This window comes from Mastigoproctus giganteus, chromosome 7, assembly GCF_048544385.1.
Source record: "Mastigoproctus giganteus isolate SK-2022 chromosome 7, ASM4854438v1, whole genome shotgun sequence".
Lineage (NCBI taxonomy): Eukaryota > Metazoa > Arthropoda > Arachnida > Uropygi > Thelyphonidae > Mastigoproctus > Mastigoproctus giganteus.
The window spans coordinates 41,236,757-41,251,854 of NC_143581.1; the positions used below are offsets into that span (position 1 = coordinate 41,236,757).

At 39.5% G+C, this 15,098-nt stretch overlaps 1 protein-coding gene across 2 annotated transcripts in view; it reads right to left on the bottom strand.

The window, feature by feature from the left end:
• Positions 1–15,098, bottom strand: part of vir (VIR_N domain-containing protein) — a 346,195-nt gene that overhangs the window by 218,376 nt on the left and 112,721 nt on the right. For both annotated transcript variants that reach the window (XM_090377624.1, XM_090377623.1), the window contains exons 15-16: positions 13,952–14,049; positions 13,598–13,778 (exon numbers count right to left, since the gene is read on the bottom strand). In XM_090377624.1, coding sequence (XP_090233750.1) covers positions 13,598–13,778; positions 13,952–14,049 — 279 coding nt within the window. The remainder of the gene's footprint in view (positions 1–13,597; positions 13,779–13,951; positions 14,050–15,098) is intronic.

Genomic DNA, 15,098 nt, shown 5'->3' on the forward strand with positions numbered 1-15,098 from the left:
TACAATATATTTTAGAGATGGGTAGCGATTCAGGTTTTCTAAAGCTAACTTTATTGCATGAAGTTCTGCAGAGAAGCTGCTATACTCAGGTGGAAGGGAAGCAGAAATGATTGTAGAGGGAAATACTGCTGCTGCTCCAGCGGCTGAATGTGATTTGGAGCCATCAGTATATATTGGCAATAAATTAGCATATTTCTGAATATGGCTTGCATGGAGTTGTTTCACGTTGAGTGACGGTAGAAGATTCTTTCCCCATTTTTGAAGATAAGTATCACAAGTTAATTGTGGAGGAGGTGTCCAAGGTGGGTGAGGGCATTTCACTACATCTAGCCTGTTGACATTAGGAATATTCCAATTCTGTGTTACTTCAATTAGGCGTAAGCCTGCCGGTCTTATTTTACTGGGTTTATTTCTATAAAGGTTTTGCAGTGGTGGATTAAAGAGATATGGCCCAATAGGATGCTGACAGCAACTTTGTATTCGGGCTGCATACTTAAGAAGTAGTGCTTTCCTGCGGAGACAAAGAGGGGGCTCATGTGCTTCAATGTATAAACTGTGGGTAGGAGATGTTCTGAATGCGCCAAGGGCAATCCGCAATGCACTATGCTGTATAGGGTCCAACCAGCGTAGTGTACTCTTTCGAGCAGAATCGTAGATTGGAGCACCATAATCCAAACGGGATCTGATCAATGCTCTATATAATAGAAGCAAAGATGTACGGTCTGCTCCCCAAGACATTGCAGATAAAGCTCTGAGTATGTTCAGTTTTTTGAGGCAGGAAGTACGCAGCGATTTAATGTGATCTAAGAAATTTAATTTTCTGTCAAGGATTAATCCCAAGAATCTGATATTGTTGGACACTGGAATGGTAAAATTTGACATCTGAAGTTCAGGATCTGCATGCATTTTTCGTTGATTACAAAAGTGGATTGCAACAGTTTTCTGCTGAGATAGACGATAGCCATTGAGTCCTGCCCACCTTTGGACCTTATTCAAGGATAACTGTAGTTGCCGCTCAATGGATCTCATATTCTGAGAATGGCAAGATATGGAGAGGTCATCCGCATAAAGATAGGTCTCAACTGTATTTGGAAGTTCCTTTGTGATAGAATCAATTTTAAGGGCAAAGAGGGTTGCACTCAATACTGAACCTTCTGGCACTCCCTCTTCCTGTAAGAATGTCATAGAAAGCGAGTTGTGGTATCGAACTTGGAACGAACGAGTCTGGAGAAAGTTCCTGATGAAAATAGGAAGGTTGCCTCGTAGACCAAGGGCATGGAGGTCGCTGAGAATGCCATGACGCCAGGTAGTGTCAAATGCCTTCTCTATGTCTATGGACACCAAAACGAGATGTTCATTTTTTACGAAGGCATTGCGAATTGCAGACTCTGCCTTGATCATGAGATCTAAGGAGGACCTGTTCTTACGAAAGCCATGCTGATTATTACTCATTAGATGTTGTGCTTCGATGGCCCATGCAAGTCGATTATGAATAATTTTTTCAAGTAATTTTCCGAGGCAACTGGAGAGGGAAATTGGTCGGTAATTGTATGGAATTGTAGGGTCTTTTCCAGGTTTCAAAAAGGCAAGGACTGTGGCATGATGCCAAGAGCTGGGATAAATGTTTTCCATAAATATCCGGTTATAATAGACCAGCAGTATTTGTAAATTTCTGTCACCAAGGTTTTGTAACATAATGTAAGAGATTCCATCTGGTCCAGCGGCACTGTTGCGTGTTGTTTTAATGACATGTATAAGTTCATGATATTGAAGAGGCTGATTATATGGAAAGAAAACTGAGGTTCGAAAGTTGATGGCTCGTTGTTCAGTCTTGGTCTTTATTTTCTGGAAATCCGGAGAGTAATTTGATGCCGCAGAAACTTCGGCAAACGTTTTTGCCAAGGCATTTGCAATGTCTTGAGGAGCAGATAGTTCTTGCCCATTCCATGAAAGAATTGGTGAAGGGGTGATTGGAAATTTTCCGGAAATCTGCCTGATTTTCTTCCATATTAACCTGGAGTTAGTGTTCCTGTTTATGGTAGATGCAAACCGAATCCAAGAATTTTTCTTTGCTTCTCTTTGAGTGCGACGTGCTTTTGCTCTTAGTTTCTTGTAATTGATAAGATTAGCTGTGGTTGGGGATCTACGGAATAAATTCCATGCTTTATTTTTTAACTTCTTAGCTATTGTGCATTCTGGATTCCACCAATAGTTAAGGTGCCGTCGGGATTGGGGATTCGACAATGGAATTGAACATTTAGCTGCAGATATTATATGTGAAGTAATATACTCTGTGGCTTCATCTATTGACTGTGTTCGTATATATTGTTCATCCAGGGTGACTACTGATTGAAATTTGACCCAGTTGGCTTGAGAGAACTTCCATTTCCTGCAGGGTTTGACTGTTGGTGGCTGTGCAGTGAGCAGATCACAAATAATCGGAAAATGATCACTGCTTAAGGGGTCATCTAAAACAGACCATTCTATGATTGGAAACAGATTCGGGGAACATATTGATAGATCAATTGCAGAAATTTGTCCAGTTGGTAATTGTATGTGAGTGGGTGCGCCAGTATTAAGAACAGTAAGGTTTTGCTTGTCTAGAAAAGTTTCAATTAGGCGGCCATGTGTATCTAATTTTGTTGATCCCCATAAGGGATGGTGGCTATTGAAATCACCCAACATACAGACAGGGGGTGGTAATTGCATTAGCAGGTTTTCCAGATCTTGGTAAGAGAAGGTATGACTTGGTGGGAGATAGACTGATGCTAGTGTTAACGCAATCTGAGTTATCAAGCGTACGGCTACAACTTCAATTGTAGTTTGCAAAACAATTTGCTTGGTAGGGATCTTTGAGCTGACCAAGATGGCCACGCCCCCACGGGCAGCATTTGAATTATTACGATCGTGCCGATAGATGGCATAGTTCTTTATGTTGGTGGAAATTTGCGGAGTTAGATAGGTTTCCTGTAGACAGAAACCAACTGGAGAATAGCGGTTAATTAAGACTTGAATATCGTTAAGGTTGCTACGAAATCCTCTACAATTCCATTGTAGAATGTAAGGCATTATTGATGTTTAGTAGAAGAAGCTGCTTCTGACTGTTTTTTTGATGTGACTGTCTTGTGACGTTCAGGCTTTGGTTTGTCTTTTTTTGGGAATAATGGTCGACCGGTGTCCATTTCTTCTTCCGCATATATTTCTAAGATCGGTTCTTCTTGTCTGGATGATTCAATAGTATCCATAGATGTTTCTTGGATATTCTTTTTTAAATTTGAGTTACGATTATTCGATATAGAAGAAATCACTGGGGGAGGAGAAGGAGATGTAGCTGGTACTGTAAGTGCAGTATTACTTGCCTGGTTCAACTGTTTTGGGACATTGGACTGTTGCTGAGAGAGAACAGTCCGAGCCCAGTCAGAGATTGAGGTGGTTGAAGGGATGGTAACATCAGTTTGGGTGGCTACTGATTGATATTTTTGCGCAATATTGGCGTACGTACGTTTATTTATAGTGGGAGTGAGTAATTTCCGTGCTTCTTGAAAGCTTACTTTATTTTCTATCTTATATTTTACGATTTGCTTTTCGGTTTTCCATTTGTCACATGTCCTTGAGTAGGCAGGATGGTTTCCTTTACAGTTGGGACAAGTCATTTCTTTTGCCAAGCAGTCACTTTGGGTGTGGTCAGCGGACCCACAATTAGGACAAACCTGGTTTCCTCTGCACGCCGTTTGAGAGTGGCCATACTTCTGGCACTTAAAACATCTCAATGGGTTAGGAATATATGGTCTAATGCGGCAGAGTAAGTAGCCTGCTTTTATCGATGATGGTAGGTTTGGCGTGTTAAAAGTTAGAATAATATTCCTTGTAGGTGTGAGTATATTTTCTCTTTTCACCATAATTCTTTTCACAGCAATGACACTTTGATCTTGAAGCTCTTGTGTTATCTCCTCCTCCGTGACATTCAATAGATCCCAGCTGGATATAACGCCCTTAGATGTATTTAGGGTAGCATGGGGAGAAACTTTTACTGGAATTCCAGCAAAGCTTGTAAGTTTTAGCAGTTTCTCTGAATGTTTACAATTTACTGTTTCCAATAGAAGGTCACCTGATTGTAGCCTCTTGACTGTCTTAGGAGATCCTGCCAGACTTTCCAGGTGTTTCTGGATAAGGAACGGAGAGAGCTTACTCAGAGGTTGATCTGCAAGAGAGTGCATTATAAGGAATGTAGGATAAATTGTCGCTGAGGAAGTGGTTTTCAACCTTTTGGGTTGCGACATGTTATGGTCAATGTCTATCTCTGGCCGAGAGCTTGTCGGCTCTAGAGGCGGAAACGTATTTTGGTCCATGCTTGCTCCTTTTGGCCCTTGGCAGATTAGCTTTTCTGCCAAGATTTCCGGCCCCGCCACGGGGAGGCAGGAGCAGTGCCCGGTGTGACCAAGCGTAAAGTAGTAGTAAAGTAGTAGTGTTAGTAAAAGATACAAGAAAAATAAAGAAAGGTAACTTTTCTTTCTCGCTCTGTACAAGTACTTTTGTAACAGTAGCTGATTTTAAATAAATAAATTTAAGGGCAGGAACTTAATATAACTCTAAATCGCTTTTGAATAATCACACTTTAATCACAGAGAAAACGCTCGATCACAATCGCTTGGCACCCGGGGCCATATTTAGTGATGCTATCGAGGCAGAGTTAGGTGGGTCAGAAAACTGCTAGCTTGGGGGGATACACAGAATAATAGATTAACAGTAGCCGCTGGCGGAGGTGAAATTGATTCTTGCACTGCTTCTATTGAAATGCAATTGAGCAGCAGCCTGGAAAGCAAGGCAATAGGGATTTCCAGGACTGCTGGGAGTCATAGTGGAACAAGTAAATACATGGGCTGTATTAGGGTAACTAAGAGTAGAAACAGGTGCATGTACACAATTGCTAGGAAGATAGTTAATAAATTTGATGTGCTGGAAGTGCTAGTCAAGACATCAAAGGCAGATATTGTTGGGATATCAGAGATGTGGTGCACACACACATATAAGCAATGCAGAAATGGAATTTGGGGAGTACAATGTGTAAAGAAAGGATAGGAAGGGAGGAGGGATTATGTTGTTAGTTAAGAAACACAAATCTAAGGAAGTGCATCCAATTGATGTTGGTGGACAATGCAATGCTGAGTCTGTCTGGTGTGACATAAGCACTAGGAAAGGAAAAATGAGAGCAGGTGTGTGTTATAGGCCTATGAATCTGATGAGTATAATGAGCAATTGTGCAGAGAAATAGAGTGGGCCAGTAAATCTGAGTGGCTTATAATGTAGGAATTTTAATTTCCCAGAGATTGACCGGAATTTGTGGGTTGGTCACTAGCAAGGCTTTTGTGGATTTATTTGATGATTGTTTTCTACATCACAGCATGTTCGGGAGGCAAACAGAGGTAGTAATACTCTTGATCTGATTATCAGTAGTGATTCTTCATGCATTAAGAATCTGCAGATAAAGGAACCACTAGGTAGCAGTGATCACAGTGTGCTGAAGTGGGGTTTACTCAAAGAGGTAACTACCATTGGGGTAAAGGGAAGGGTTTTTGCTTTCATAAAGGTGACTATGGTGGTCTGAGACAGTATTTAAATTCCATACGGTGGGACCAACTGATGATGTTACTAAGAGCAAATTCAAAATGGGAAGCATCCAAAGAAATAATCTTGGAAGCTACTAGTCTTTGCATACCAACTAAGAAATATTGTTCAAGACTTAGGCCTAAATGGATGTCAAATGAACTAATTGGACATGTAGCAGAGAAGAAAAATGCATGGATATATATAAATTAACAGGTGACACAGAAGCCTATGATAGATATAAGCTTGTCTGTAATCAAGTCACAAAGAAGGTTAAGCAGGCAAAGGCAGATTACGAGAAATCTTTGGCAAAGGATGCAAAGAAAAACAGCAAAGAGTTCTTTACTTATGTAAATTCTAGAAGGAAGGCGATGAATCAGATTGGTCCACTTGACATCGATGGTTCAACTGTTGATGATCCTGCTCAGGTAGCTAACAAAGTAAATGAATATTTTGCATCTACATTCACACATGAGGAGTTATTCAATGAAGGAAGTTTAAGAAGTTTATCAAACGCTAACAGGGAGCTAAGTGATTTTGTAATAACTGAGAACAGTGGAGGAAAAATTGTTGAAGTTAAACATAAGGACTGGGGTGGATGAGATCTATCCAGTTATATTAAAGGAGGCAGCAAAGGAAGTAAGCAAACCCTTAGCCATAATTATGACAGCTTCCTTGGACTCAGGGGAGGTACCCATGGAGTGGAAATGTAACCCCAATCCACAAAGGAGGATCAAAGGGAGACACAGGTAATTACAAACCTGTTAGTTTAACTTCTGTTCCAGGGAAATTAATGGAAGCACTGGTTAAAGAAGCATTGCAGGATCATCTAGACAAGACTTCAGTTATAGCTCGGACACAGCATGGGTTTGTTAAGGGGAAGTTTGTTTGTTTGTTATTTGGTTTTTAGGAGCATTAGCAACTAAGGCCATATTGCTCCGGGAATATGCGGTGGTCATTCCCTGACCTTTCCGCATACTCCGTATTTGGTGGTGACGGGCTCAAACCCCAGTCTAATCAAGAAGTGTGTATTACGCACTGCTGCTCCTTCCCACCTGGCTACGGAGGCACCTAAGGGGAAGTCTTGCCTGACCAATTTAACTGGCTCTATGATGTAGTCACAAAGGAACTGGATGCAGGGAATAACTTTGGTATCATATATTTAGACCTTAGAAAAGCTTTTGATACTGTTGTACATGCTGCACAAATTGGAGCAGTGGGCACTGGAGGCAAATTGCTGCTATGGATAAAGGGATGGTTGAGAGGGAGAAGACAGAGAGTGGTAATCAATGGACACTGCTCTTTGTGGACTAATGTTATTAGTGGAGTTCCCCAGGGTTCAGTGTTAGGTCCATTGCTGTTTTCTGTATTCATTAATGATATCGATGATGGTATATCAGGCTTAATGTCCTAGTTTGCAGATGATACGAAGGTCAGCAGGGTTGTTAATGACACTAATGACAGTACACTGCTGCAACAGGATCTAGAAAAGTTGAGCAGATGGGCTGAGAGGTGGCAACTGAAATTTAACATTGTCAAATGTTAAGTACTGCATATGGGAAGCAGTAACCTCAGAGTAACATATCAACTATGTGGTAATACACTGACAGTGGTAGAGAGTGAAAAGGACCTGGGGGTAACTGTGCAGGCAGATATGAAGTTTTCTGAGAAGTGCAGATGGTCTGCAAGAGTAGTTCATGGTGTCTTGTTAATGATATACAGGAATTTTTCTAGCAGGGATAAGGAGGTGATTATCCCCTTATTTAAGGCAATGGTCAGGCCACACCTTGACTACTGTATACAGGTCTGGAGGCCAATTTAAGAAGGATGTGAAGCTGTTGGAATGAGTACAGAGAAGGGCAAGATTAGTGAAAGGAACAAAGGGTTGCTCTTACGAAGAAAGGTTTAAGTTTTGCAAATTACAGTGTCTGGAGACTAGGCACCTGCGAGTTGATCTGATTAAGGTGTATATAGCCTTGAATGGTTTGACCATGCTCAATGCTGATGGGATTCTTCCACTTGCTCAGAATAATCGCCTGAGAGGGCATAAATTCAAATTGAGGAAATACAGTTGTAGAATAGATGTGTGAAAGTACGCCTTTAGACAGCGTGTGGTTGATCGCTGGAACAAACTTCCATCTGTTGTTGTAGAAGTGGACAGCTTAAATAAATTTAAGGCAGAACTAGACAAACATTTCGCGGGAATGGATGGGTGAAATGAGAAGGGGGTGGTTTTTTTTTTTTTTTTTTTGGGCTGATGCTATATAAGCTTGCTTTCTTGCATCATGTGCTAATGCTAATATATACAATAGTCTGACATTTCATGTATCTTTCCAATACCCAACATCAAAAAATCAATTTCAAAATGGAAATAGAGGACAACGGCCAACTTCCTTTCCTGGACATGCTTTTTTCAAGAAAATCCAAAGAACTACATATGGAAGTTTTCAGAAAACCCACAGATACCAACATCATACTAAACTATAAATCCTGTCATCCTTTCTCCACTAAAATAGGTGTTTTAAAGTCCTTCATCAGAAGAGCCTACAGAATTGCAAAGAAGATAACATACAAAATGAACTACAAACAATAACTAGGCTTGCCATAAAGAATGGATATCTGATGCACATCATCAAAAAAGTCATCATAGAAACCTCCAAGTCCATCACACAACCTTAACTTAACATCTATGGAAGAAGAACATCCATATTTATCCTTACATACCATCACTTAGCACCAGAATAGCAAAAGAAGCCAAGAAATTCGGTATATACACCTTTTACAAAAGTTCAGCATCCATAAAACAGATCATAAAACAACTGTCCAACAACCCCCGACAATCCTAGAAGTCCAATCTAAAAGACAGATTGCAGGTGTGGAAGTATATATATAGGGGAATCCTACAGATGCCGACAATGCAGAATAAAAGAGCACAAAAAATATGTAGAGTATGACAGAGTCAATCAGTCTGATACAGCTCTTCCAAAGTCTGAATCAGTCTTCCAATGTGGGAACACCTGGAACTTCCATAACAAGTATTATTTCCACAGATAGTCAGTACAACAGAAGAAAATTCAAAGAAGCATTTCTTATCGAATTATTTGGATCTTTAGCAATCAATAGAAAACAGATGGTTGAGTTCAACCTACAGTACTTTCATCTCTTCAATGAGAAAATAAGCAAAGAAATATGGACCCAAGAAAGAAAAAGAAACAAGGCATCCAGAGGTGCAGATTGCATACAACCCCTTCCAGACCCCCCAGAACCATCCTGCACACCATAATGGATTATCAAAGGTCAATGGCAAATCCGGAACCAGAACAGGAGGTCAAAGGTCAGCTTTCAAGCTCCCTGGACCTAGGATAATCTAACACCATTCCTATTGGCTAATTATAAGAATCATTGGCCTATAAAAGGCACTGCTGACTGATCCTCTTTCCCATTTCTCTTCAGGTCTGAGGGTGGTCAGCAGGTAAGATTTGTTTTGTTTGTCTTAATTCATTTTATAAAATAGTCTAAAAGTAAAGTAACTTAAAAATTGCTCAGTGTAACCAAGTTCTGCTGCTCATATAATTGTGTAATAGTAACATAGAATTGTTCCTTTATGTATGTCGTTTTTTTTTTTTTTTTTATGTGAACCCCAAACACGAGAGGTATTAGAACCTATAGTACTTAGTACCGTGCTTGGGTTGGAGATTGAGAAGACGAAAGAAGATATTTGTTGACATTGGACTTGAACTTCTGTAGATTGTAATTTTCAGGAAATATATATGAAGGAAGGTTATTCCAGAAAACGGCAGTTGAATGAATAAACAAAGAAGATGAAAAGTTGGTTCTGTGGGTTTGAAGTTGTACAGTAAATGGATGTTGGCTGGTGGCGGCACATGTTCGGACTGTTTTGAAAGAGAGAGCGAGAATTATAGAAGCCAATTCAGAAGAACAGTAGTGCCCATGGAAGTATCTGTAGAAGACGCATGCAGCAGAAACAGTACGTCTATGAAAAAGCGAGTGGAGAGACTCTGTTAGAGATAAATCATTAATTAACCTAAATGCCCTCTTCTGAATGGAATCAAGAAGCCTGAGAGAGGTTTTGGGGACACCACCCCAGTGTGGGAACAATATTCCATGGCAGGGCAGATTTGCAATTTATACAGAGTGAGCAGCTGTTTGGAAGAAAAGTAGCGCCGAGAGCGAAAGAGAAAACCAAGTTTTTTAGATGCGGAGGAAGCAATATTTGTAATGTGCTTGTGCCAAGAGAGATTCGAAGTCAGGGTAATCCCCAAAAGAGATATATCATTTTGCCTAGAAATCAGAGTGTCACTAAAGATAAGCATAGGAGCAGAAGAATCCTTTTTGCGAGATATAAGACAAGATTGAGTTTTAGAAGGGTTGAAATCAACTAAGTTGTCTTTTCCCCACTGGAGAATTACCTGAAGACCGACGTTTAAGGAATTGGTAGAAGATTTTCGCTGATTGAGCAGGACAAGGTTTCTCAAAATGGAAAGTGGAATGCAATGTGCTATCATCAGCAAAACTATGGATAGGATTTCCAGTCAATGGAAGAAGGTCATTAATATACAAGAGGAAAAGAGTGGGGGAAAGAACTGAACCTTGGGGGACACCGGCATTAGTGGAGAAGTTAGAAGACAGAGAGCCTTCTACCATCACCTCCAGTGAGTGTTCAGAGAGAAAACTGGATAACCACTTCCAAACCATAAGATGAAAGTTTGTTTAAAAGATCTTTATGCCAAACACGATGGAAAGCCTTTGAGATATCAAGAGTAACTACTTTTGTTTCACCAAACCTTTCCATTGAATTAGTCCATAAATGGATAACATAAGCCAGAATATCACCAGTGGATCGACACTGACGGAATCCATACTGGCGATCGTTGATCAGACGGAAGGTTTCTAGGTAGTTTAAGAGTTGCCGGTTAATTGATTTCTCCATTACTTTAGAAAGAGTAGAAGTAATTGCAATGGGACGATAATTGGATGGGAGGGATTTGTCACCCTTTTTTTGGAACTGGCTGGATATGAGCAAATTTCCAAGCAGAAGGAAAAACACCTTTGGAATAAGAAAGTGAAAAAAGGCGGCAAAGAATAGGAGTAAGTTCAGGAGCACAGGTTTTGAGAAAAGTGGAGAAATACCATCAGGACCTGGAGCTTTCTTAGCATCAAGATTAATCAAAATCCTTCTGATATCCTTTTGACGAAAGACCACAGGAGGCATTGAATGGAGCATGTTGGGAATGGTGGGAGGTGTTTTACCAAGATCATTAATACATGAGCTGGAAGAAAAATGGGATGCTAGCAGGTCAGCTTTATCCTTGGCTGAAGTGACAACAGAACCATCTGGTTTGGACAGAGGTGGGAGCAGAGATGGGCAAAGGTTGAGGCCAATAGCTTTGGCAAGAGACCAGAATGCTCGGCTACCATTAGGGCAAGAAGCAAGTTTTCTACTCTTGGCCTGTTCAAACTCTAGTTTGGACTGATTAATAACTACTTTACAATTGTTGCGAGCTTTGGTGTAGGCAGAAAATGACACTGAAGAATTAGAAACAAGCCAATTACGATATGCAACATTCTTCTCTTGAACAGCCTTAGCACATTTATTGGAAAACCAAGGTTTAGATAAAGGACGAGATTTCAAAGTGGAGTGTGGGATAAAGGATTCCATTCCTGCTAGAATAATTTCACTGACACGATCTGAGCAAATGTTGACATCCGAAGTTTTGAAACAGTAATCCGACCAAGGAAAAGAAGAAATGAAGTCTCGCAGGTCATCCCATTTTGCATTCTTGTAATGCCAAACAACACGAGGTTGGGAATAGCCATGAGATAAAGGTTCCATTGGAGAAGAGACAATCACCAAGTTGTAATCTGAAGTGCCTAAAGGAGCATTCACTTCGACCGTGTACTTAGAAGGTTTTGTTTGTGAGAAAAAGATCGAGCATATTGGCTGTATGATTAGGATTGTCCGGTATTCTTGTAGATAAATGAACAATCTGTGCTAGGTCATTAGTAATTGCAAAAGCCTCAGCATCTCGACCTGCTGGGTCGGTGTGACTAGAAAATGGAAGCCAGCTGGAGTTGTGAACATTAAAATCAACAAGGAAAATTACCTCACTGTTAGGAAAGTTGGACTGGAGAAAGTCAAGTTGCAAAGAGAGGAATCAAAGAGTTCCAAGTGATTAGTGGAGTTGGGAGAACGGTAGAGACAACAGATGAATTTGACACAATGAGGTAGAGAGATTTTAAGCCAGAGAAGATCAAAGATAGGAGATTCCAAATTGACAAGTCTCTGACAGGGAATATCAGAACGGACATATGCACAAGTACCATCTTTGAGGGGAAAGGAATCATAAAGCGAATAATTTGGGCATCTGAGATGAGCAGTAGTTGAATCAACCGATAACTGAGATTCTGTCAGAAAAAGTACATGGGGTTTGGTGGACTGCAAGTGGAAATGGACATCGTTGAGATTAGAATTGAGACCACGTATATTTGTGAAATGAATTAGGAAGTGCTTGGGAGGTTTAGATCTTTTCGCAGATAAGCTTGCTCTATTAGTTTGACAATTCATGGTGTATTCAATGGTAAGAAAAAGTGGGTGGGACATGCTGTATGAAGTAGTGATATTTTTGGATATGGCGTACACGTGGTAAGAATATACCCAGATCCTTGACATAACGTGGCCTCGACAATGCTCCCCGCATATACACTACTCGGACTCCCTCCAGTCTCTATCTGGCAGAGTAGAGGTAGCACGATTATACACTAGCTGATCCGGAAGCCTCCTAGAGAGTTACCAATAGGTTCGGTCCGGTGTACTAACTAGCGGCCGGCCTGCAAGCACCGTTTTAGGGCTTATGATGAACGCCACGACGTTAATCATAACCTCAAAAGTCATCAATCATACTGCATAATGGAAGAGATAGGGAAGGGCTGACCAGAACTTAGCTCTAGAGACTAAACATGGGTTCCACCACTTCAAGCCTCCAATAAGCAAAGTGGTGGTATTTCACCGGTTGATGAGAGTCATCTACCACCTAGTAAAGAAAGACTTAGAATTATTTATCTACTCACTGGCATTATTATTGAAAATTAGAAATGACTAATTGTTAATACATCTTATAATTGATCCTTTGTTAAAAAATGATGATTGTAATTTAGAAATGCTCAATGTAAATCTGATTAGTAACCTTCACATTTTTAATTTTATCTCTATTCCCAAACAGCACGGTCTGATGATGGGTATCGGCAAGATACCCGAAACATCACACTATTGTATATATTAGTTTAGGCTATGCTTAATAAAATATATATTAAAAACTCCACGTGGTAAAAGAGTGGTTAATTATACATATTAATAATCCTCAATATTATAATTTTATATGGGACATTTTCAAACCCAACTGAAACATTTGTTGAACAGAACCCTAAGATATTCCAAGTTCTGGAGAATGAACATCGGCCACACAAAGTCATTTTTGTTCCTTTATACAGCCCTTCCTCTTCAAACCGCTGGGATAAATGAAAATATTGTTTCTTGCAGATGCCCAATGAGTTTCAAAAGAACCTGAAATCAGCACTGCAATGCAATTACACTTGCTGTCTTTGTGAATAAAAAGCATAACTTCAGCTCACTGCTTGATTGTTAGGTGCAACATCTATAACCATTTTGTTTACTGATGGGAGGCATGTGGGATTTGCAAGCATATAAAGTGCTGTAACTTACTGCTACTCTCCAGTGCTTTTTCCAGAACTACTGCAGCCTGCTTCCAACTTTAAACAAAATTAAACTAATAATTCAGTTTTAATTGATGATCAAATGTGTAAACATTTTGTGCATCACCTTGTTATCTGGCAATTTGAGGACTACCTTGTTCTTCTATGTTTGGCAGCCATCAGACTTTCTTCTACTACCATCGAACATACAGGACAAAATAGTTCTCAATTTACTAAATATAAAAATATACGTTATACTTACAACCGCTTGCAATAATGAACGGTGAATTCCATTTATAGCACTTATGTTGGAAAACAAAAAGAGCATGCCCTGTTGTGTACTCAGTAGCTCCATAAGTAAATCTTTGACAGCCACCAGAATCCCAGCATGGCCAGCTGTGCCTGGGAAGGACACTAAAACAAAGATGTTTTCCAAAAGCTGGCTAGATGAACACAAAAAAAATTATACAAAATTTTAAATAAAATTAAAAATATAGCCTAATAATGATTATTATTAGGTACAATTTATTTGAAATAAATTCAATGAGACCTCAAGAAATAAAGTAATTTTTTAAACATGCAAAGTAATTAACATTTCATTGTAAAATAAATATACCTTTCATGAAATATTCGTAGAAGCCCTGGATAAGGATCAAATGGTGACTGAGGAATTTCAAACTGACTCCTTGCTGGTAAGTGACGTAATGGCTGAGCCTTCACAAAAAAACATACAAGCAGTTTACCATTTAATTTCAAATCTTAATTTCACTATATCCTAATGACAAAAGATCAACAATGAAAAACAATACATAATTTACATAACATAAAAAAAAAGGATGATAAAAAATTACTAAAATGTACTGCATAAACAAAAGTATCAATTATAAATAAATTGACTTCTTGTAAGCTAGAAAGTGATCATTGAGGAAATCAAAAACAACTGTTTCTGTTTTCCTCAAGAATGCTACAGAGCACGCGCATACTACACTATAATAAATAACCTGTTGATAGAAAATCATTTCTGGGACACTACAGTTTTAACAAAAGGGCAATCTATTATATAATAATACTTTTATTCCTCCATAAATCCATTTATACTCCAGTGTTTGCTTGCCCACCTGACAAAAATGATCGCTTGCAGATGACTTTGCATTTGTTAAGCTAACAGACTAAGTATAATTACGACCACTGTGAAAATGCCTTATTAACAGGTCTTGCACATGTTTGAGCATAAAAATTAAACCTGGACACTGCCTTCATTATGAGCATGGGGTGTAGACTAAGTGAAGAACTAGGGAAGGATCATTTCTTGCACCAGGACAGAATCAGCCCTAGGCTGATACATTTCTTGTACAATTGTGTACAGAATTGTATAGATTAGCCCATATAATTGTGTATTCAGGCTAATCAACATGTTGCATGGACAAAAAGCCTATAAAATCTTGTTTTATGGACTGATATTAATTGATATTAATTCATTAAGAAGCTTGATTCCTGTTATCAACCACCTTGTCAACCTCTGCAACATCTACAAACTTAAGACAATAAGCTTGATGTGCCTTCATCAATATCATTAATACTGTAAACAGTAAGGGGCCCAGCACCAAACTGTGAGGGTCTCCACTAATAACATTAGTTCAAGAAGAGCAGTGCCCATTTATAACCACCCTCTGTCTGCTGCTACTCAACCATCACTTTATCCATAGCAGCAACTTGCCCCTAATGCTATACTGCTCCAATTTGTATAGCAGTTTTTTGTGTGG